Here is a 24,533-nt window from a genome sequence, read left to right on the forward strand (position 1 = left end):
TACCAATAGTGTCCACTGCCTTTAAAGGACATTGAGAAAAACAAACGAAAGTCAAAGGCCCTATAAATATAACTTTATATGGTAACAGTTCCCCATTGCTCGTTATATACCAATGAAGGTTATATGCTAACAATTATTTTGAGTAATTACCAATAGCGACCACCGCCTTTAACATCCTATGGTGTGAATATGTGTTCTTTTCCGGTATCATATATCTATAATGTGACATTACCCACGACGTCAATTTGAACACTCCAGTTTTTGCATTATAGGTATGTACATTCATATTGTAAAGGAACTCGTTTTTAGTTCATTCCTGAACGATGTTCAATATAAACATTATTGAATTATACTTTTTTTTTACTGACCCAGACATCCTTCTTTGGACAGTATTTATAAAGACCCATTTGTTGTTTAAATTCCACCACACCATACTTCAAATGTAGCTCAGAGTAGGGCTCGTTATAAGCTACCCTCTATATCATTTAAAATGAAAAAATACAATGATTTTGAATTGACGATAGAGACTTGCCAGTTGTCCACTTTCATAATCTATCTATTGAGAAAACAAGTGCTTCACAAAACTGAAACTTGATCTTCAAGAACTGAAACTTTATCTCAAGACCCCTCTTGAAGCTCATCAAACTATCAGTTTAATTCTTCCACGCAAAAACAACTGATGTCAGTGTGGTCTGCAGCTGTCTTTGGTTTTATTTCCACTTATCCATTTTAAATGCAAACAATTGTTAATTTTCTGACGTTTGCATAGTCTTTCTCGAATGATAAATGACAACACAACAGACCTGAACATGAAAGGAGTAGGGTTATGTTTCACTTAGTTACATGTTCATGTTTGTTGTGTTGTCATTATTTTAGCCTTCGAGAGAGACTCTGCTATAAGGGTCGAAACGTCAGGCCATTAACAATCTATTAGCATTTATCATCGGTCCAATGGTTAGTAAATTGTTTGCACAGCTAATTATATTTTCTTATCCATTTTAAAGAAGTTTCAATTTTGAAAATAATGCACGTCGTCACTTTAATCTCATTTTACTCGAACAAGATAAGTGTGTGTTGCTTTATGAAATTAAAACTTATCGCAAAAATTGTATTTAATTAATCTTGTTTCTTGACATGTCTGAGACAAAAAAATGTGCTATGGTGATATTTAAGTTTCGATCTAAATATGCAGCGATGTTTTTCATGCACTTACATTTATTGTGCACTGTAATTAAACTAATTCTTCAATATATATTTAAATGTTTCTTGATTTGTAATAATCATATGTCTGTGAATGTTTCCGGATTAGCGGCTACGGCTTAGGCTGCAGTTTGATAAACAAGAGACCCAAAAGCATAGAAGGTCCATAGCAGTACCCTTAGCAACAACTGCAGCTGTAGCCATAACCACTAGTTCGGACCTAGCCATATAGTTGGGCATCATCAGGCTGACACTAGACTTGTGACACTACTCTCGCGCGAACTGCTGGTTGCAGTACATAGTCGCGCTACCAGCAGTTCGCGCGGAGAGCACCGCTGCAACTCGACTATTTCACCGCGTGGGACCATAAACGACTTGTCCACAAGTCTAGGCTGACACCTGTGTTGAGAATAAAGTGTTCCCATTTTCGCTCAAAATAGCCTACAGAAGTCTTTATTCTGGAAGAAAGATATGAGACATCCCATAGTTTTCAGTTTTTAGGAAACGATAACAAATATCCTGCTCGAATCTGTCACAGTAGGCCACAACACTCATTTAATTGGCTAAATTTCATTTTGAAGAGCTGTCAACCATTTAATTTCATCAAGTGGAAATGGGTATAATAGTAGAAACCCAGCTCACGAATTGTGAACCTTTCTCATATATAATGCTAAATTGTCCATTATTATTCTACGGAAGGGCATTGCTGCCGCACATGAATTTAAAAAAAAATCTCTCTTTTCGTGTACGTACACGATAAATCTAGACTGATTTGTATTGGACTTATCGTGTACGTACACGATTAATTATCGTGTACGCGATAAATTATCGTGTACGTACGCCATAAGTTATCGTGTACGTACACGATAAGTTATAGTGTACAATAGAGAGGGATTTACATGTGACGGCAATAATATTATACGCTTCCGTACTTAGACGTGACCACCAAAATGGCAGTTTGAAAAACACACGTGTTCGATCTATGCGTATAGACGTACGAGGTATGTGAACACTGGTAAATTTTAAAGCATAAAAATAGTACAAAAGATGAATGGAAACGTGTATGCCTGATTTTTGAAAGTAAATAGGAAAAGAAAACAAGTTATAAAAACGTATATTATAAGAAGAAACGTGCCACAAAAATGGCATTTTTTTTTAAAACACGTGTTCCCTGTGTGTAAAGATGCACGAGATACAACCAGGGTCAACTATAAAGCATAATTCAATGAAACCAAAGACTAAGGGAAACTGATGTCAGGTATTGGAAAGCAAGTAGGAAAAGAATAAAGTCATAAAGGAAACATGTTTTCAATAAAGTTTGTTCCAGAACTAATAGAAATGGGTATTTGCCTGTAAGGTCAATGCTTAAAGGCAGTGGACACTATTGGTTATTTTCAAAGACTAGCTCTCACAGTTGGTGTATCTCAACATATGCATAAAATAACAAACCTGTGAAAATTTGAGCTCAATCGGTCATCAAACTTGCGAGATAATAATGAAAGAAGAAAACACCCTTGTCACACGAAGTTGTGTGCGTTTAGATGGTTTATTTCGAGACCTCAAGTTCTAAACTTGAGGTCTCGAAATCAAATACGTGGAAAATTACTTCTTTCTCCAAAACTATGGCACTTCAGAGGGAGCTGTTTCTCACAATGTTTTATACCACCAACCTCTCCCCATTACTTGTCACCAAGAAATGTTTTATGCTAATAATTATTTTGAGTAATTACCAATAGTGTCCACTGCCTTTAATTTTGGTAAATGTAAAAACAGCGAAGTATAGGGTTTTCCTGGCCAATATCAACAAAAACCCATTCATTGTAATACCACTCGGCTAATTCAATTGCGTTTCATAATGAACGCCCATTGAATCAGCATTCAACAGTCCGAGGAGTATAATTCAATTATTAACAGTTTATCATTCACTACAGTTAAATAAGATCATTAAATTTCATTGGGCTACAAGACTTTTATTTAATTTGATAAGAGCGAGCAGCAAGAGCTATCTCTGATTTAATTTCATCAAGAGGAAATAGGTACAGTAGAAACCCAAATCACGAATTGTCAGAGTGTAGTCTTTTATAGGCATTAAAAAGTGCCTATAAATGAAATTGAATGACTGTTACTAATCTTAGTGAAAAAACCAAACCATGTGTGCACGAAAACGCAATTGGAGACTTTTGGGACGCTTGGTGGCAGCAGACTTACCAGGTAAAATCCATTGTTCTCGGTTAAAGTGCGCACGCTCAGAACTACGTAAACAATGTAAATTTACCTGGTAAGTCTGCTGCCACCTAGCGTTCCAGAGTCTCATATTGGATGCATTCACAACTAAAAAGAAACCCTGGTTTGAGTAAATTGTGGGGAAATGCACCAATTAGCATGTCTGATGAACCACTAGATTTACCAATATTTGCATATCACGATACGCAGTTTAGGCTGCGCGGGTATAGTGAAACACGTGGGGTACGAGTTCTGTGTTTCCAAAAGGTGAAGCTCGTGTTTAAAAATAAAAACTCCATCTTGGCTCAATTTTACAAAGCTGTTATAGGCAAAATAGATAATGCTTAAGAAATTTAGTAAGTCTAAATATTTAACAATTTTCAGAATGTTTTGGGGCCCTTTTCCCTGGACTCAAAACCTTGGCACCTTTCCATTATTGTTTTCCGGAATCTGACGGAAAACTGTAAATGGGGGTCATCATTCCTTACCAAACGCAAAAACAAAGGTTTGCAAAAAGAGAACAGTGAAAGAACAATTAAAGTCACCTGGAAATAGAATTTTTCTTCTTTCAAACATAAGAGTATAATATGCTTACGAACTATAAAACAATTTTTTTAGTAATTGTTTGTCACGATTTATATGTTAAAATAATAAATAAAGTTGTTTGGGGGGCTGACTCCGCCTACCCCTTTTGTGACGTCAATCAAGGCAGACTTTGCCTGCAATGCGTATAGTAAACACACGTGCGAAGTACATGTACGTCCAAGTCGTGAGTTGGTACATTTCAAAAAGTGTTTTTCTGCATTCAGCAGCAAACACCTGGTCGGCATTGCCGGAAAAAACGAAACAACATTTTTTTGAAACGTACAAACTCACGACTTGGTCCGTACATGTACTTTGCAATGTGTTTACTCTACGCATTACAGGCAAAATCTGCCTCGATTGACGTCACGAACAGCGCCCTCTCGGGTCGGGGTCTACTCTTAAATTTGTAAATAACATAAGAACTGATTTTTTAAAACCTTAGTTAACTGTGTACTCACATTCATCAAAACACATATATCAGTGACACAAGCTTTATTTTGAAAAAATACCACTTCCAGGTGACTTTAATTGTCCTTCAAGTAAATTTAAAGGTTAATTGAACCCAGGTTAAGTAGAATTTGAAACTTTGCATGGTAGAAATACGATATAGAAAGGTTTGCGGTAATACCCATTAAACCCATCTATACGCCTTGTCAAGTTTCATTAATCGAATTTTAAGTCACACAAAATTGATGAGAAAAGAAACTTGAAAAAAAAACTAATGTTTCTCGTCAGTTCATATACCCTGTTTTTCGTCTAATTGATTTTAACAATACCTTAGTTTGTATAATGTATTCCCTCGGCAGCGTAACATGCCCAATTAAACTCATGATAAAGTACAAGACAGCCGTAAATAGTCCATATTCGAATTAACTCATTATGTATAACGATATTAGACATTGATATAGAAACATGAAATAAATTATATTTTGACGGGGTCCAGTGACTTTTGAGACAGCTAAAATGGTATGAGGGCGACACGGCTCAAGTTGCCTGTAGTAATATTTATAGATGATTTCTAAAACACAACTTATTTTAATGATTAAAAAGTGGCAGGTACAGATCCTACAAAGAAATATTTTCCATCTGTTTACTGTAAAAAATAGTGATGGCACGATCGGACTGTCGTAAAACATAAAAGTATTATTATATTTTCAAAAGCAGCTATTTATATTTTCGAGAGGAGTTTTTGTTCAAGAGCAGTTATTGGTAAATCCAAGAGCAATTTTGTTGGTATTTTCAAGAGCAGTTGTTGGTATATTTAAGAGCAATTTTGTTGGTATTTTCAAGAGCAATTTTATTGGTTTATTTAAGAGCAGTTGTTGGTATTTTCAAAAGCAGTCAGACCTCTCTTTTATTTTCATAAGAGCAACTATAGGTATTTTCTAAAGCAGTCACCGGTATTCTCAAAAGCACATTTTGTTCAAAAAAATTGTTAAAACCATTATATTTTACACAATAACTGTCATGAAATTAGAAATATCCACGTTTGAAAATAAAATAGCTATGGCACTCAGCTTTCGTAACAATCAATCGAAAGAGAGTTTGTTTATAATATGAGGATGATTATTACTATTTTAAAGACACATGGACACTATTTGTAATTGTCAAAGACCAGTCTTCTCACTTGGTGTATCTCAACATATTTTTTATGCATAAAATAACAAACCTGTGAAAATGTTAGCTCAATCGGTCGTCGAACTTGCGAGATATTAATGAAAGAAAGAACACCCTTGTCGCACCATGGTCACACCAAGTTGTGTGCTTTCAGATACTTGATTTTGAGACCTCAAATTCTAAATTTGAGATCTCGAAATCAAATTCGTTGTTAATTACTTCTTTCTCGAAAACTCACCACTTGAGAGGGAGTGTTTCTCACAATGTTTTATACTATCAACCTCTCCCCATTACTCGTCACCATGTAAGGTTTTATGCAAATAATTTTTGAGTAATTTATACCAATAGTGTCCGCTGCCTTTAAGAGGCTGGCGAAAGTGAGGGTGAAAACAAGGTCGGTGACCGCTTGCAAAAAAAAACCAAAACACCCACACTCCTACCGCTCTTCTATACTGATTCTTCAACTATTTTGTTCTGTCGTGTAGTAAAGTTGTTTGTTTGATAAACAACGACCAATTTTGTCTGGCATAGTGGCTTTTATAAGCGACCCCTTGACCAGAATTGAAGTGGAACACACCTCAGGGAAAATGTATCAATGTCTTTACAGAAAAGCTCTTTGGTTGGAATAAGGACTTACCCACAGGGGGGCAGGGGGTTAGATTAAAGCTTCACTGGACAGTAGAGTGACTAGTCTTATTTACAACTCGTTGATTGCGGCATGGATGCATCCTGTCCGCCCCAAGGCTGACGATGGAGTTCTCGTTTAATCTCCTTTTCGTTTTGACAAGTTTAAAATGCACTTTATAAATAAGTAAAGCATGACAGCTAAATGGACCTACGTCACAGGTCTTACGACCTGAAGTGTAGTTTACAAATTGACTGATTCGAGTGCTATGGTTGGAACTACGACTCCCGAGTGACCATTTGGCGCGGTTTCAATAGGCGAACCCAACCCGGGGCAATTTTAGACTACTGACGGGGATAACCGAGGGAGTCGTAAGTCATAACACGAGTAAAACCAATCAATATTTGTTTTACAACTGCCCACAAATAATATCTTGCCTAGACCTCTAGGTACCAAGAGTAGTCGATGTATAATTGGCCGCCATCTTTGATGAAATGTGCATGCGTGAAGGACAATCATTGTGCAGCGTGTACGAGTGCACTTTCCCATTGTTCTACATCAAGGTGGTCATGTACCATCCATCATGGACCGTGCTATATCACGGTGCAGCCATCTTAAATTTCTCCCATTGATATAAATGTTACCAAACCGCGGCTGTAAGAACAAAATAGTCTGGTTCAAAAGCGCAAAATGATTATTAACATGCATTGTTGTTATTCGATACGAGGAACATGACCAACATGGAGGCAGGGGAAAGTTTTATAGCGCGTATTCGAACAGTTTGGGTACCATTTTGGACCCATGTACATAATTGCTCTATCCGAAGAGTGACCATACACGTGACGTCAGTGCATGGGACCAACGTGGCTGCTTCACCCCACACAGGCTACAAGATGGGTCTACCCTCCCATACACAGACCCGTATAATATTGTGAGAGTTGCAAATTATTATGAGCTTTTTTGTGTTGAACAAAATCGCATGGGCAAAAAACGGTGTGACAGACTAGTCTGCCCATCGTGCTGTGCTCTGCATTTGAACCGAAAATGGCGAACAGCAACCACGAGACTTACCGACGGTCTGGGCCCAATTTCATAGAGCTGCTAAGCACAAAAATTTGATACGCATGAAATTTCTTCCCTGATTAAAACAGGAATACCAGCAAAATTTCCATTTGTTACAAAGTGGTTGTTACTGGTATTCAGCTTTTGTTTTCTTACCCTGAAAATCACATGGAAATTTGGTTGGTAAACCTGTTTTTATCAAGGAAGAAATTTCATGCTAAGCAAATGTTTGTGCTTAGCAGCTCTATGAAATTGGGCCCTGGTCCCTCTGTGTCGCAACTCTTCACCCCAATCGTGTGCAATTTAAATGACGTGAATACTACAATATCTTGCACACGAGTTGCTTTCACTGTTTTTAATCCTGGTTGCGAAAAATCGCAATATAAACTGCTCACAAAAATAAAAAGGAAACTTTTTTCAATCCAGTATATTTGTTATTATTTAATACTCTCTTTGTATATATCAATGCAAAGCTGAACTGTTCCTCTTTAAAATGATACCACATTTGCAATGATTACATTTTGCTGAACTTGACTACACGTATAACAATGAGGCAAAGTCACAAATCAAATGTGCCAAAATTACCGTTGTCTGTGAATGGTCAATAGGTAATGATCAATAATCAAACCGATGCAAGCTTTTCAGAACCATTATTGGTTTACGCAAAGATTTGCACCAGTGGACACAATTAACCCTCATCCTGAAAAACACCTTGTTTGATGATATTCTACAGCCAAATGCAGTCCCATACTTGCAGACTCTTGGACCAAATGCCATCTTTCACGATGAAAACGCTCGCCCCCGTCGACCCCGACATGGTGACTGACTACCTGAAAAATGTTGGGGTGCACCGGATGGATTGGCCCGCTAACAGTCCAGACCTGAATCCCATGGAACATCTGTGGGACCAGCTTGGCCTCGCTGTCCGCGCCAGAACCACCAATACATCAACTGTGGCTGACCTAACCAGGTTCCTTAATGAAGAATGGAACGCCATCCCTCATCATCAGCGCATCACAAGACTTGTGTGCAACATGAAAAGAAGGTGCCAGGCTGTCATCAACGCCTTCGGATCGTCCACTCGTTACTGAACTTTTTGTATCAATAAAGTGTATTATAAGATCAGTAAGTTGTCTTGCTCTATACCAAACTTCTTGTCTCAATAAAGTGGATTAAGATCAGTAAGTTGTCTTGCTTGTTTGAATTACAGTGTCAATTTGATTGTTCACACGGTAACACAAAATTGCTAATTTTGGCACATTTGATTTGTGACTTTGTCTCATTCTCATTAACGTGGCCAAGTCCAGCAACATGTAATCATTGCAATTGTGGTATCATTTTAAAGAGGAACAGTTCAGCTTTGCAATGATATATACCATATACAAAGAGAGTATTAAATAAGAACAAATATACAGGATTGAAAAAAGTTTCCTTACTTTTTGTTCGCAATATATGTTGGATAAAAAGCTCTCGTGTGAAATGGGCTTTATAGCCAGCTTTTTTTAAAAGATTCATGTCCATCACAATATTCCAGCTAAATATGTGATGGATTTATTGAGGGTTTTTAAGGCTCACCGAATGGACGGAAGTGAAGATTTACACACTTACGCCAATGTCCCTGGTAGGGAAACACTTTATTCTCTACCGGGGACATTGGCGTAAGTGTTTATTTGTTCACACTCTGATGTGCCATTCCCTAAACCATCAATGAGGCTTTCCAGCGTCATCGTGGTTTATTCTGCCTTAAGATATCCTTTTACTGTGGATTTATCTCTAACACCATCCATCCGTTGCTGGAAATCGATCTCTTCAGCGGTGAAATGTAGCTGTGTGGAGGCAGTTTAGTCTTGTCACTTTGCATGCATAGCCTGATTTTCGCCGGAAGGATGATTTTTTTGGACAGATGATAAGGCCTACTGTTTCAAAACAAAAATGGTACACAAAGTTTCTCATGCCAGGGAAAATGTCCAAAATAACTATATACTAAAAATAGGAGACTTTGGAACGCTAGGTGGCAGCAGTCTTACCAGGTAATGCGCGAATTACCGAAAACAATGGATTTTACCTGGTAAGTCTGCTGCCACCAAGCGTCCCAAAAGTCCCCTATTGTTTGTTCATGACGTGAAACCATAGATGGTGAAACCCATCAATTACACCATAAGTATTTTCAAGCAGTACCTTAAATAAAACTTAACTTTCCTGAACTGAATCGAGCAATTTAAAAATTCAGTCTCATTTTTCGAGGCTAAAATTTGCCCTAGCGTCTTTAAATTTTTAAATATATTAACATACATTAGTTTGTGATTTTTTTCTTGTTTAATTCAAGTTCGCTCCAAACCAGGAAAGGCTACTGCAGTATACTGTTGGTATAATCATGGAGGAATTGGTATAATGAGGGGCTTCAGGAAAATAAACCCATAATTAACATAACTCAGGATTTAGGAATTGGTATTCCTCTTAAAATAGTCTACATTGTGGGTAGAGGGAAACGTGCAGCAGACAAGGAGTTTCAAAGAGATGCAGCGTTCCGTGTAACAAAAGTGTTTAGATAGATCAGCAAAGCATAGATTGGGTGAGAACAAGCAGAAATTCTGGGCCCAATTTCATAGAGCTGCTGAAGTGCACAATTTTTCTTGAGCAAAAAAAAAAAAAAAAAATTCCTTGCTTATTAGTAAAATCAGATTACCGGCCAAGACTCCACTCAATTGTTATGCTAAGTAAACAACAGCTAAATACCAGTCACAAACAATGTATATGGCATAAAATTTTGGCCAGTAACATGTGTAAAATAAGGGAGCTATTTTCGTGCTTTTTGAAAGTAGCCCCAGTGCCGTCGATTTCACAAAAATCTTCCTAACTTAAGACCAATCTTTGGACGTAGGACGAGTCACAACCCTGCACTGTAGCATGCAGACCTTAAGATTAATCCCAAGTTACTCGTCTTAACTCAGGATAAGACGAGTTTTATAACTCTTTGGTTGTGGACGCTCTCAAAATGTGTCATGAGTTAAACCGACCATGAGTTGAACGACCTCATAGTGTAGGCCTAATTACTTTCAACTAAAAATAATGTTGTTTTAAGCAACATTTGTAACTTTATAGATGCAATGAGAATGAACCATTCATTTTTGTAGAGCGCATATCACAATCTAAGCGCTATGAGATGCAAAAGAGAAGTAAAAGTTAATAGAGATGTGAAGTAAATACAAAGCAAAATTGCTTTAAAAACACCAATACTGTCAATCAATTGCAATTTGAAGTATTGTTTGAAGATTTGCATGGTGTGGATAAATATGGAGAAACTATACATACATAGTAAACTTGCTGGTATACAACCAATTTAAAATGTAAAATTAATCTCCATTTGTGGGAGTGTTGACTCTAAAAGGAGCCGGTGTGGTCTCGGTCGCGACGTTTCGAACAGTCTGCTCGTTTTAGGCAAGTTTTGTTGCAACTTTATGCAAGAAGTTTGCTAAAACAAAATTGTTTCGGTTTCAAATTTATATATGTATTAAAATAAAATAAAATAAAATACAAAATGCAGAGTTATTAACGTATGCATTTTTGTATCGACAGTCAAAAAGAGTATTCATACACAAAAGGGACAATATTTCTATGATTGCTATCACAAAGAAAAACATAATTGCAAAAAGACTTTGTAGGGGACCTAACTACAAATTTCTCAGGAGGATTCGTCATAAAAAAGAGGTTTACGAAGTTCATCTGCCAAATCATATGGCAACTTAAATCATTGTGCAAGAAATATTAAGAGAGAGAAAATAATGATTAAAAAAAACCTTAGGTAAAAACAGTCCTCACAGAATAGATCAAAATTTGACTTGAACAAAACAACTTCATAAATTCATTTATCGTTTTTAAACTCCCTTGGGTCATGTGGGTAATGAATGCTATAGCATAATCTTTGTTCCGCAGGCCAAATTTACATATAGATTGAAATAAATGTATTAAAGTTTACTCTTTACAGATATCGGAAAAAATGAAATGGAACTTAATCCTATTGGTTCTCGGAGTCCTGCTGATCAGGAAGCTTTTACGGTCGTGTACTTTTGCTCGAGATTGTCAAAACAACTCAAGGGCCTTAGATACCTTTCGCACAATGGCCACAGATTTACATCCTACACAAAAGAAAAATGAATATAAGAACAGTAGAAAGCTTACCTTAGAATATTACTTGCTATGGGGCAGTCGTTTTTGAGAAATGAGTTAAACAATGTCACGGAAATATTTTTCGTCTCAGTTTTAGCATGTAAAACCACACACAAGTAATGGTATACCATAACTGGTAAAAACGTTTTATATGCTGATATAATTTTCTCTCATGATCACTGAGACGAAAATTGTTTTCATGACATTGTTTTACTCATTTGAAGGGAAGCTTTCTACAATCTTATCTTATCTACAATCTTAACCTTTTAAAGAGTGTGGCATAATGATATTTTGGATTTCATACTTGAGGGTTACAGTACGTGTCTCCTTTTCCAGGTTTGCTTTGAGACGTACAACCTTTGTAGACCTACATCAATTCGTAGCGCACTTCACTACAATTTTTACTACCGTTTATTGATTTAACGATTTAATGCCGTGTCCTCGAGCGTTTGTTATAAATGGGTTAAACTCGTATTTATCCCAATATTACAGTATTTCACTAGGCTAAATTTTGGCAGGAAAGAGTTGTAATCGCTTCCGCATGGCTGCATCAAACAAAAAACCTTGACACAAACTGCAAGACGCATGTAAAATACTCAATAGGCCTACGTGAATTTAGTTCCTCTAGTGTCCCTTCGACCGAATACAAATCCATATTTTCCCATTAAAGGCACTGGACACTATTGGTTATTACTCATAAAATGTTTGAACAGTTGGAACGTCCCGTATGCTTTTTTTCTGGACAGAATTGCCATCATCCAAAAGTTTCCTGATGTTTTGTTAATGGATTCACTTTTTGGAATCGATTTAGAGAAAGGCAACAGTTCCCATTGAAAAGCACAACGACAGTGCAGTTTGATGTATACATAAAAAAAATTGCGTCCCGCATCACGGAAATCTCATGACGTTTATCAAATAACGGACGATTCGACTTTAAAAAAGAAATAACAAGATATAGTACTCTCCTCATAGGCAGTAATTAAAAAAACCATCAACAATGAAAATCAGACTCTTTCTAAAGCCTAACATGCTACTAGGTCTCTTATATACAGCTCTTACATTATAAGCTCGGACGTTTTCAAATAACCGATGAAAAAAATAATTCGAAGAGTACAATAAAAACAACCTCGTAAAAGAAAAACAAAAACCCCGGATAGGGAATATTTTTCTGTTATCTTTAAAAGAAACCTTGCATAAGGCCGTATTTATTTCCTAAAATTACTGGAATCTGTGTCAAAACAACACACTTTCACAAGATCGGCCTGACCTAGAAAAAAAACTAGAACAGAATTCTGACCCGGGGGTTTTGGTCGCGATGTAATGTGTAGACTGGTCCCCTGTCTTATTCACAAGGATACAGACAGGTATAGGTACTTCCTTTTCAGAACCAGTGGTTTCATTGGATAGGCCTTCAATAATTTCAATGGATGATTTCATTGGACAAAATGTGCAGCGATGTAAGCTTTCAATATCCGTGTTTTGATTGGTCTCTCTGAGGTAATGTGATGCGGGTGACAAACATCACCTCGGACGAATCAAAACACAGACGGAAAGCTAAAGGCCGTATATAAAATGTGACGTCAGATGTTCAGGCTATGATAAAGATAATGACAAGAAGTGGGTTATATGTATAAATGAATGTAACAGTTTTATGGCCAGACTTTATTTTAAAGGAACATTACAAAATTGGTTTTGCTAGCAAAAGAATTGCTGGCAGTGTCAGCACTTTATGTAATCCAGCATATATATAAACTGACAAACCTGTAGAAGTTCGGCCATCTGGGTCACGAGAGAATAGTGAAAAACCGATTACAAATTTTGCATTGCATCGATGCCAAAACAAAAATGAATAAAACGCTAACTGAGCGATAAACTCCAAACGCGACACTAGAATATTTATTTCGCATCAAATATGAAATTTCAGACAGGAATATTTCAAGGGATGTTTTCTATACTATAATCATCATTAGACCGTGTAAGTTTTATGTAAATCTGTGATCTTCACGATCTTTGTTTCTTACCAATGGGAGACTTTCTGGGACGATAGAGGGCAGCAGACTTACCGGGTACAATCCATTGTTCTCAGAATTATGCGCATGTTCAGAACTACGTAAACAATGGAAATTTACCCGGTATGTCTGCTGCCACCTAGTGTTGGAAAGTCTCCTATTCTGTAACGCTTCTTTAAAGGCAAGCGAAAGTCCGGGGAATTCGCATATTAAATCACATGAAGTTTCTTAGGATATACGTTTTTTTAATCACTCTTAAAGTCAATGGCAATACCAAACCTTAGGTTATAAGGCCTACAGCACCTTTAGTATAAAGCATTTTGAGAAACGTTTCACTTCGAAGTATTTGGTTATGTATAAAGAAAGATATCAGTTTTTATGACCCAGAGTTTTAATCTGAGAAGCGTTTAGGGATTATTATTCTTCATGCTTTGAAATTATTCACTCCGGATGTTCGGCGATATCCCAAAAAGGATTAAAGGCAGTGGACACTATTGGTGTTTACTCAAAATAATTATTAGCATAAAACCTTACTTGGTAACGAGTAATGGGGAGCTGTTGAAAGTATACAACATTGTGAGAAACGGCTCCATCTGAAGTAACGTAGTTTTCGAGAAGGAAATAAGTTTCCACGAATTTGATTCCGAGACCACAGATTTAGATTTTTAGGTTTCGAGAGCATCTGAAAGCACACAGCTTCGACTGGCAAGGGTGTTTTTTCTTTCATTAATATCGTGCAACTTCGATGACCGATTGAGCTCAAATGTTCACAGGTTTGTTATTTTAAGCATAAAATGTTGAGATACACCACAGTGAGAAGACTGGTCGTTGACAATTACCAAAGGTGTCCAGTGTCTTTAATACAATCGAACGGTTAAAAACCCAAGGCATACTTTACCTTTAAATTCTTTGTAAACTTGTTTGTTTATACTACACCCTAAGTGCACCTATAACAGGTACCTGCAGAACATCGACCGTGAGTTCCTGTCAACCGGGATGTTGTAAACCTAAAACAAACACAAACACAAACGGGCAAATACAACAAATTCAAAACATTCAAATTCCATGTTATGTTGTTTTCCTTCTGCTGGTTATCGTCTCATCAGATAACTTGATCCAGCCGGAGGCTAGAGGTTGAAACAATAACCTCGTTCTCCTTTCAATTGAAGGCAGTGATGTTTCCTCTGTAAACACTCTCGCTGCTTTCATTTTTGTCTAATCTAGTTCATTTGAAATACTTCAAACGAAGAATGCGCAAAGTTTGTCAAATCAATTCAGCAGGATTCTTTTCGAACCGGGGACGTTCTTGTCATTTCGCTTTGTTGCTTCAATGTTATGTGATGTTGATCAACGTGAATAATTACATCAGTCGCTCCAGTCGCTTCAATGTTGTGCTGTTTTTCAATGCCAATAAACTGCATCTTCGCCAGCCAAGGTTAAAACATTACAAGACAGAGAATTTGAGGACTCCGAATTGTAGACTCACTGCTGATAACTTTCAAAGACTTTCACTTTCCGAAAATCAATTGAATTGAAACCTTGGAATGGAACTTGTTTACAAAACAGTTGTGTCTTGAGGCCGTAAGAATCAGATTAAAGCCATTGGACACTTTCTGAACAGAGCAAAAGATAAAAGTTCACAAATTTACAAATAAATTACAGGGTTTACAGAAGGTAATGGTGAAAGACTTCCCTTGAAATACTATTCCATGAAATGCTTTACATTTTGAGAAAACAATAAAACAATTATCAATTCTCGATATCAAGAGTAACGGATTTATTTTGACACATGTCATGACACGGCGAAACGTGGGGAAACAAGGGTGGGGTTCCACGTTATTTTCTCCCGACTCCTATGACCGATTGAGCATAAATTTTCACAGGTTTGTTATTTTATATGTAAGTTGTGATACACGAAGTGTTGGCCTTTAGACAATACTGTTTACCGATGTTGTGCGATTGCTTGAATGTATGAAGTGCCTTGGATCGGGCGAGTTGTCTATGAAATTTAGCCCATGCTTGACATTGAATTCATCTCATTGCCAATCAGAGACGCAAACGCCCTTGTAAAAAGCAACTCAGTGCTCTCGCATATCACTTTCTCCTTGATGTTAACTCAGGCACAATGTCCAATCATCACCAATCTTCCCTAAGTAAAAGTTGAAGGATAATGAGTGCCTTGATTTAATTAGATCTATTAATCAAATTCATTCCAATGATACTATCAGTTAATCACACAAATTTCATCAATTCAAGGTTTCATAACAAAATAACGAAATAACAGAACACCTCTTGTGTCCTTTGTCCATTGTTGAGATTTGGAGATTTGCTCTGTCCATACCGGCCAGAGTCTTGTGTGTATTGAGCTGATTGAATTGTTGCAGGCAATCTCGAATTTATACCGCGGATGGGTAAAGTCCCATAGAAGGTTTCCATCACAACGGGAAAACCCGAGCCATCCAATCACTGAGGATTGTCCTATGTAATTAAAGACACTGGACACCTTTGGTACATTGTCAAAGACCAGTATTCTCACTTGGTGTATCCCAACATGCTTAAAAAAACAAATCTGTGAAGAACTCACTGGTCGTCTCGAAGTTGCGAAAGAGAATAATGGAAGGGAAAAAAAATTGTTGCACAAATTAATTTGTGTTATTCCACCAGCAGATGCCTGTAACAAAAGGCTTCGGACCTGAATTCTTTTTTTAAATGAGTGAAAACTAACTACTTCTTTTTCGAAAACTACGTTACTTCAGAGGGAGCCGTTTCTCACAATGTTTTATACTATCACGAGGCCCCCTCCCCTCCCATTATAATATGTGGCATAGCTCTGTTTCATTATTGTCATTCCAGCTCCTATCATTTATACTTAATATTTTGTCTCACTGCGAATGGGTCTGTTTTGTGTTGTTTTTCGTTACATGTTTGTCTAGCTTTGCATAGTATAAGCCATATGAACTACAAACAATAGTAAACTTGCGGGTACATCCCTCTTTTGAGGGAGTGTTGGCTCTGAAAAGAGCCTGTCTCGACGTTTCGAACAGCTCTGCTCGTCTTCAGGAGAAAACAGTTTTATTTATTTTATTTGAAATCTTCGGACATAATTCTTTGTTGGCAGGGGCCGTCCAGGGTATTAAGGCAAAAGTTTTAAAAACTGTCATCAAAGTGTGCCCTCCCAGACCCCTCCAACAAAAAACATACATGTTTATAAAAATACAGAAAAGTTTGTAGTTTCCTGTCTATAGGTTTTTCTACAGCTACACAATCTCTTTAGTTTGGTCTTCATGTATAAAGCCTCTTTCACACGGGTCCCTTGCTAAATTTTAGCACGGTTTTAAAATTTTACAAAATGTACCTCGTGTGGAATGGACAACAATATTGTTCTGCTGTCCAATTTCTCTTGCAAAATCTTGTCAAACATTGCTACAATTTAAAACCATGCTAAAGTTCAGCAAGGGACCCCAGTTAAATTACTGTCGTGTGAATAGCACTTGAGAGTAACCCTTTCCCCCTTCGGGATCCATCTTCTGCGCTATTTTTTTGCTATATATTTTTTTGAAAGAGAGATTGGCTGTTGCCAGCTTTGATATCCCCTTGTGAGAGTTCGCTGAGTTCACTTGACGGGAAGATCATAATTAAAAGATGTAGTGCATAATGATAAAAGTTTTGAAGGACTCAATACGGCTTTAATAATGTTTTTTTTTTGTCAGCAAGGCTGAAATATCATCTTGACAAGATGATAGGAGTTGAAACTGAAGGACATATTAAAAGTAATTATATGAATTTGTTTGAAGAACGTTGTTAATTTGCTATCAATGCGACATCACGATTATAATTGACAACAAGGGCTTCCCAACGTCAATGATGCCGGAGGGCACAATAAAGTGTATCGATATATAAACATTGTCAAAGGTAATTTCATTTTTTCCGAAGGTTTTGAGAAGATCACGTCAGTATATCAAGGCCTTTGCTGAATGGATCGATGGGGAGGGAGGGGGTGCTTTGCACGCCCATCAATCTCATCCAGATGGGATTGGGCCGATCTGGTTATAAGGCTGAGCCGAAACGTAGCTAAGCACAAATCAATATCGCTTACCAGACAAGGTTACGAGCCAATTGACAATGATGGCGTAATATTTAGGGGGCACAGTGTGGCGGTTTCAACTTTCCGCCGTGTTCAGTTTCCGAATGACCAAATACGGTAACATTACGTCATGCGATGCCTGCGCATATCAAGCGAAAGTAGTCCATTTTTAGTGCCGTATATATTGAGTCATCCGTGTTACTCTCCGGTAGCTGTCATGGCGGCGTCCACGACGAGTACAACGAGCGGCGAACGCGTGGATCGTATGAGAGAATTTGGTGTGAAGACCAAGCAAATTATCCAGTATTTATACCGAACGAGCATCAGAGAATCAGAAGATTTTTTTATTATTCTGGTTTAGTTTATTAAATTTATTTATTACCGTTTTTTATTTTTTCATTTATTTGTTTAGTTATTTTTTTATTTCACTGAACTACAGTACTCCCCAGGGTACTCGCGGCGGTATTTTTGTCTGGCTACGTCACCCGGAAAACTGAACACGCCGGAAAGCTATCGAACAAGGTGTTGAAATGTCCGGCTACGTCACCCGGAAAACTGAACACGGCGGAAGACTGAAACCGCCACACCTGGCTATATTATTTGTTTAAGGTAGGGGTGCGGCTTCAGTGTGTATCAAAATTGGATAATTGGGCCCTAGTTCTTAAGTTCGTCGCTATAATTTGTTCAGGTTTTATATTGTTTAGACGCCATATATGGCCGACAGATGGCGACAGAACAATCTTTCGATGAGAGTTTCTTGTAACAAGTTAAGTGACAAGGAGACACAGGTATGGGTATATATACATGACAGGGGAATGACAAAGAGGCCAATATTATTACAAAGGGCGTCCACTTTATTCGAGAACGGTGATTTTTTAAATTTGGTGTGATGGCGAAAGCACGTTTTATTTTGTCAAATTATCGAGAGTTAACAAATTTTCCATGACTTTTCGAATTGTAAGCAGCTAGATCAGCCAGCCACAAATCAGTAAAGCTGTCAAGCAGAACTGCTTGAAAAATATCGTTTATGCAAACATTTAGTGGGGTAGGGGCACCAATCACAGTGTAAATTTATTTCAATATTTTTGTCGGTGCTAAGCAAGTTTGATTCAAGTTTGAGTAAGCAAGTTTGATTCAATGGAATTGGGCCGATGTGAACTGCTATGCTTCAACATATGAAGAAATGTCTGTATGAAGACGGGACATTGTTAGCTCCCTCCATGGTTAACACAAATGAACGACCAAACAAAAGTGTGCCACTAAGTCACTTGATACACGTCTGAAGCAAAGACTACGTAAACATAACTTGACCTTTGACACCAAGCAAAATGCTCCTGGTCGTCCTCTACACTGGAACACTAAATGAAAGATTAGGAAACCAGACTAAATACAGAAGGTGTGCGGTGGTGTGTTGACTGTCGTAAAAATTGTAAGTAGAAGTCATTGATTTTATCATTTTTTGTGGACTCTGTTTGAGTAAAACATACAAAAATACAGGCATGTAAAAGTATCAAATGTATGTTATGCATTCCTCCAATCCTTCGGTCCTCATTTACAATAAAACATATAAGATAGACAAACGCGTATAAAACGTTAGCAGATTTACTCAATTTTATTTAAAAAATATTTAAAACACCGATTTATTTGTAATGTTATTTTTTAATGATGACCCAACCCATTTGCTGTTTAAATTAAGCTGATTTCTGCCTAGCAAATATCTTTGCTAAGCAAGAATTTAGTGGGATACCACTACCAGTCGTAGCAATGACGATGTATAAACTGTATGGTATGTATTTTGGTTGGTAACCTATTTCTGCAAAGCAATATGATTAGAAAATTGTTATGCTTGCCAATTTTTTAAAACCTGGTATGGTAAACACAAAAACTTGCTCTTTAGCAAAAACAGGGATAACAGAGAACTACTCCTACTGAGGTTTTGTTCAGCTATCGTCTCCAACTACGGGAGAGGATAGCGGTACGAAACCTCATAGTTCTAGGAGTACCAGAGAACCTACCATTGCTGTGACTGGTGGCACTGGTGGTGGTACCTCAGTCATTCTCGTCAGCCAAAAGAAAATGTTCTGCTTAATTGTCTTATGAAACTGGGCCCTGGGTTGCAGTAATAACTGGGGCACTGTATTTCGTTTTTCTCTTAAAAGTTTGACATCTGCCACGGTCATTCTCTAGCGCAACGACCACAGTTGTCAACTTTTAAGAGGGAAAACAAACGGAGTACAGAGCCAAGTTTCTGGGTTGCCTTTTCAAATGTAAACTCAATGGCTAAATTTGTGCGTCGCATCCGGCCATCGCTTTATCCCCCTCTAAGTTAAATTACGGTCAAATTCTAGTCCAAAGAGGATTGATTGGAGTGGAAAAGATGTGAATTCTGAATATGCCAGCCTGAGGAAATAGAATTAGCTGTTGCAAACTGCTTACCAACCGAAAGGACGTACCAAGGTTTCCACAGAAAAATTTGTGAATGGCCTGAGGTTCGACCCTAGCAGAGTTTATCGAAGGTGGAAAGATAAAGACTCTGCTAGTAGCCAAATTGTCAGGCCATACCCACTATCATGCCTGATAACAACTTTTTGTTTTTAACTATTAAAATTTATTTCAGGAATTTGTGGTTAACGAACATCAAACCAATGATAATGGAGCAATATCAGAAAGTGAGTTTGTCATCACTTTGGAATGTTCAAGGACCGTATGATGTTAACAGTATAGTACGTCATGTTCACGAAGATGAGAGGTATGTACTTGTTATTAATGTTGGACCACTAAAGAGTAACCAGTAGCTGCGACCTTGCATGACCTCAAATGATTGAAAAGTATGCAAGGTCATGTACTGTTGTTGAAACTACTGATTACCTTTTAAAGTCTACCGTTTTCAACACAATCAGGGGAGTTTAGTGTTTCATATTTCACAACCTTTTTTGGTTACTGTCTAACCATTTAAAATCCAAATGCAGTTTTGAACTATGTCAGCATACAATATGATATCATGGTAAATGCATCTACACATAGTGGGAGGGTTGACTGTGTACTGTGTAGTACACAGTACACAGTCAACCCTCCTACTGTCTGACCGTTCAATATCATCCACTGTGGTTTTGGATGATTATGTCAGCCTGCAATAAGAGTTCATATTGTGAATGCATAGTTACACAGACAAGTCAACCCTCCTAACTGTCTGACCAATCAATATCATCAACTGTGGTTTTGAATGATAGATAGACTATGTCAACCTGCAATATATATATACAAAGTCAAACCCAGTAATTCTTGTGCACGGTTGGCCACCTAACACATGGTTTAAAGGAAAGTGTTGCCAAAATCAAACCAGACGTTTCTAACAAAAGGTAAATTCAAAGTTGCGTGACACACTGTTTTTCAATTTCTCCAACTTTTCCAGCACTGAAGAGTCATCCTCGAACACACATAGCATTAAATTAGTCCCGCCTCCCTCAACCAACGATGACAACATCCCTTCCTGTGAGCTTCGTCTTACATGTGACTCCTGTACTTTAATCAGGTCACTGGCAGTCATTAGCAATGCCCGCCATGTTGAACTGTACGATGACCTGGATGGTTATTGCGCCACGGCCAAGGGAGAGAGGCAAGACGACGCGGAAGGGGACAGAGAGCTGGATGTTGTGACGTATGTGGCTCATCAAGCAATCGACAGTCCATTTCCACGCTGTAGGCTTAAGGTAAGATGGCAAACTAACATATTTGAAGAAACAGTATAAACTCAATGAAGTTTGGACCAAACTTGTTCCGAAAAAATTGAATATGCGCCAAAACTTTCGCAGTCTATCCACTCTGTGTTTGATACTCAAATATTTCTTGTCAATTCTTGCTTCTTTCAAACAGTTTATTTCATTGACGGAGAAGTGCCAACTGACCCTTGTCCAGCTGACAGTGACCACCATGAGGACGGAGAGAAGATCTTGTGGGGTCGGAGGTCAAGGCATTGATATGTCAAAGGTCAGGGAGATCATGTCAACATTGCCTCAGCCGGTGCCTTCCAATGTACAGGAACTTATGACGAGTGTTGAGCAATACCAGAAGGTAAATTGTGATCTAAACTTTGGAGAGAAGGTCCAGGGGGAAGAAGAACAATCAGAAGAACAAAATCTAGACCTGAGTTTTTAATTTAAATGTTATATCATAGACGTCATGCACATGATGTCTTTTTTAGTAGGACGCCCTGAGCTAGAGGTCAAAAGAGGGTTGCTCATGTGCGCTGCGTACATGCCTTGAACTTAATGCTTGAAGGGGAACAGGAATTTTCCTCCAGTAAGGGACACTTCTGTTGGGAAAATGTAAGTTTGTATTGGAACCTTACTGAGGGCACCACAGCAAAAGCAAAGGGCACCCTGGCCATTGCACATGACATCATTTGTCAGTTCTGTTTTTTTCTTATGATTGTTTATGCTCCTATCCCAGAACCAGGCATCAGTTCTTGAAGACTTCCAACAAGCAGCTGCAACAAGATTATCCTCCTCGTCAAATGACCCGAGGGCTTCACTAGCATCCAACATGGCGGGCATGATGTCACTCTTCTCTAAGGCATCTATGCTCCAGCAACAAACGGCACAAACCCCCGCCACCACTGGAGGTCGCGTCGTCACGGATCAGAACGTTAATGATGATACAACACCCAACAACCGATCGCAATCAAGCTCAGAAAACGCCGATGCACTTCCAACTGATCACCTACATACCATGAACAGTATTTCCAAACTGATGTCGTCTTTCAGTTTGGGGAGTTCGGCTGAGAATAATGGAGTAGAAAGGGAGAGTGGAGATGAGCCACAGATGTTGAATGCTTTGCGGACTATGTGCAGAGACGTCAGTAAAATGAGGGCAGCAGACAGGCAGACTGTGGAGAGACAAAGTGGGGCGGAAAGGCGATTAAACCAGGAGCATTCAAACACTCCAGATAATACAAAGTGAGGAAAACAAAATACTAGTACCATGTTTTTAGAATTTTTGTTGTACAAAGTTTCATTCCAAGTACAAAGACTGTCTACCTGTAGTCTGATTAAAAATTAGAATTAAAGCTCGAACTTGTGATAAAAAAACACACTAACTTATTTCTTTTGAAGTATTGTGATTAGATTACTTGCACTGGGTAGTATATGATTTTGTTCAGTGCCAAGGTCGTACATGCCCATCTGTTTTATGTACTCCGAAAGTGCTATTATCGCACATGTATAATCTATTCTATGTGCTCGAAAAAGAGTCAAATGTACAAACCATAATTTACATGTTGTAATCATGAGAGGGCATTATTACTCAAGAAATACTATTGATTTTGTGATTTACCAATACAGCACAAAACAGCAAGATACATTTTGTTTGGTGAATTTTTTCTTATACATAATTTTGGGAAAAAAAGCAAACCAAAAAAGCTGGTTATGTTAGGTTCAGAATGCCTAATAAACAGTCACCAAAAGTAAAATAAAAAATTGTTTGTTGCTTACGAACTTAAGATGGTCATTGATTTCTGATTATTTGTTTTTACAGCCAATCGGAGAAATCAACATACAGAAATGGAATGGTCGAAGTGGAGCAAAGACTTATGGGATACGTTGGTGAAATGGAGAAGAGGATTATGGGAAGGCTTGATCGTCAACTTGAGCTTCTACAAGACCACGTTGATTTACGATTCAACAAACTAGAAATGTTACTCAATGGAACGAGAGGAAATAAAACAATGGATGCTGATCACGAAGAGGAAATAATCCCAGTGGAATTGGACTGATAGACAGGCGAAGGACAGAGAAATAAATATTGAACATTCTAATGTCAACTTTATAACACCAACAGCTCAGGACTAAAAGTCGTTAGCGCAGATTGTAGGAGTGTCATATTTTGGATCTCATTTATTGAAGAGTATGTGTCCAAAATATTTATTTGGCAAAAAGTAACAATAAATTTTCATGAAAAACACTTGTTTATGGATTTTGGTTTATTTTTTCCATTATCGTGCAATTTTTCTGAATATTTCACAAGGGCAAAAAGTGGGAAACCAGACTAAAGTAGGAAGAATATTATATGCAATAAATAAAGAAAATTTGAACTATGTGTCCCTAACTAAACAAAGGATGCTAATCACGAGGAGAAAGCTATTGCAGCGGAATTAGACTGATTGACTTGCTGAAATGGGATGGAGAAATAAAATGTGGAACATTCTAATGTCAACTTTATAATACCATCAGCTCAGAACTAACGAACGTTAGTGCAGATTCTATGGATTTCATCAACTTGCTTTTGCATATTTTGGAGCTCCTAGTAAATGGAGTTTATTGATCAAGAGTGGTGTCAAAATTATTTGTTTATCAAAAAGAAATGTTTGTTACTCAACACCTGAAAGACTGGATGCCCGATAAATAACAAATCATAGATGATGGCAGTGGAAAAAAAACATTTGTCAAAACTTTTCAGAAGTTGACCTTGCCATACTTTGTGTAGATATTTTGTGTTGGTGAAAATTGACAAACCATGAAAGTTAGACACAAAACGGTTGAAACTTGAAACTTTAAATGAAATGAAATTTTATTTAGCTTTTTGTTTGAGTGAGCAATTAATGTTTTATAAACTCTCAATTTAGGACATAAATAACAATTAAGAATGGATTATTTTAAAAAGATAAAGTACATGTGAAAATATAACACATAAACAATAATGTTTATACAAACAATGAATATTTATGAGTGCAACAGTGAAAATATTTTCCAGAAAATGTTTTTGCAGAAATCAATGTTACTCTAAAATCAAGGTGACAATGTAATATATCTCATACATTTCTAATAAAATTGTTGGTATGCTCATTTTGAATAAACAACTCAAAAAGTATAAATATAATTTACATCTTCTGATTTTCTTATTTACAATATATACTATTCCAAGGATGAGCAACATCGACTCCGTCAATGTCCGAAACACAAAGTTA

General features: G+C 37.5%; 1 protein-coding gene across 1 annotated transcript; it reads left to right on the forward strand.

Moving 5' to 3' along the window:
* The first annotated feature begins 18,942 nt into the window (after positions 1-18,942).
* Positions 18,943-24,445, forward strand: LOC117294887 (ATPase PAAT-like). Its single transcript, XM_033777435.1, has 6 exons — positions 18,943-19,001; positions 20,190-20,321; positions 20,985-21,282; positions 21,446-21,643; positions 22,022-22,527; positions 23,105-24,445. Exons 2-6 carry the CDS (start codon positions 20,218-20,220, stop codon positions 23,340-23,342), a joined length of 1,344 nt encoding a protein of 447 aa, XP_033633326.1. The 5' UTR covers positions 18,943-19,001; positions 20,190-20,217; the 3' UTR covers positions 23,343-24,445.
* Positions 24,446-24,533: the final 88 nt, after the last annotated feature.

This window comes from Asterias rubens, chromosome 9 (assembly GCF_902459465.1).
Source record: "Asterias rubens chromosome 9, eAstRub1.3, whole genome shotgun sequence".
Taxonomy (NCBI): domain Eukaryota; kingdom Metazoa; phylum Echinodermata; class Asteroidea; order Forcipulatida; family Asteriidae; genus Asterias; species Asterias rubens.

Bases quoted from the DNA above. Each gene is read 5' to 3' on its own strand.
- LOC117294887 (XM_033777435.1), top strand. From the start codon at position 20,218: ATGATAATGGAGCAATATCAGAAAGTGAGTTTGTCATCACTTTGGAAT. The intron at 21,644-22,021 runs GTAAATTGTGAT...CTCCTATCCCAG, and splicing joins GTGTTGAGCAATACCAGAAG to AACCAGGCATCAGTTCTTGA. The intron at 22,528-23,104 runs GTGAGGAAAACA...TTGTTTTTACAG, and splicing joins AACACTCCAGATAATACAAA to CCAATCGGAGAAATCAACAT.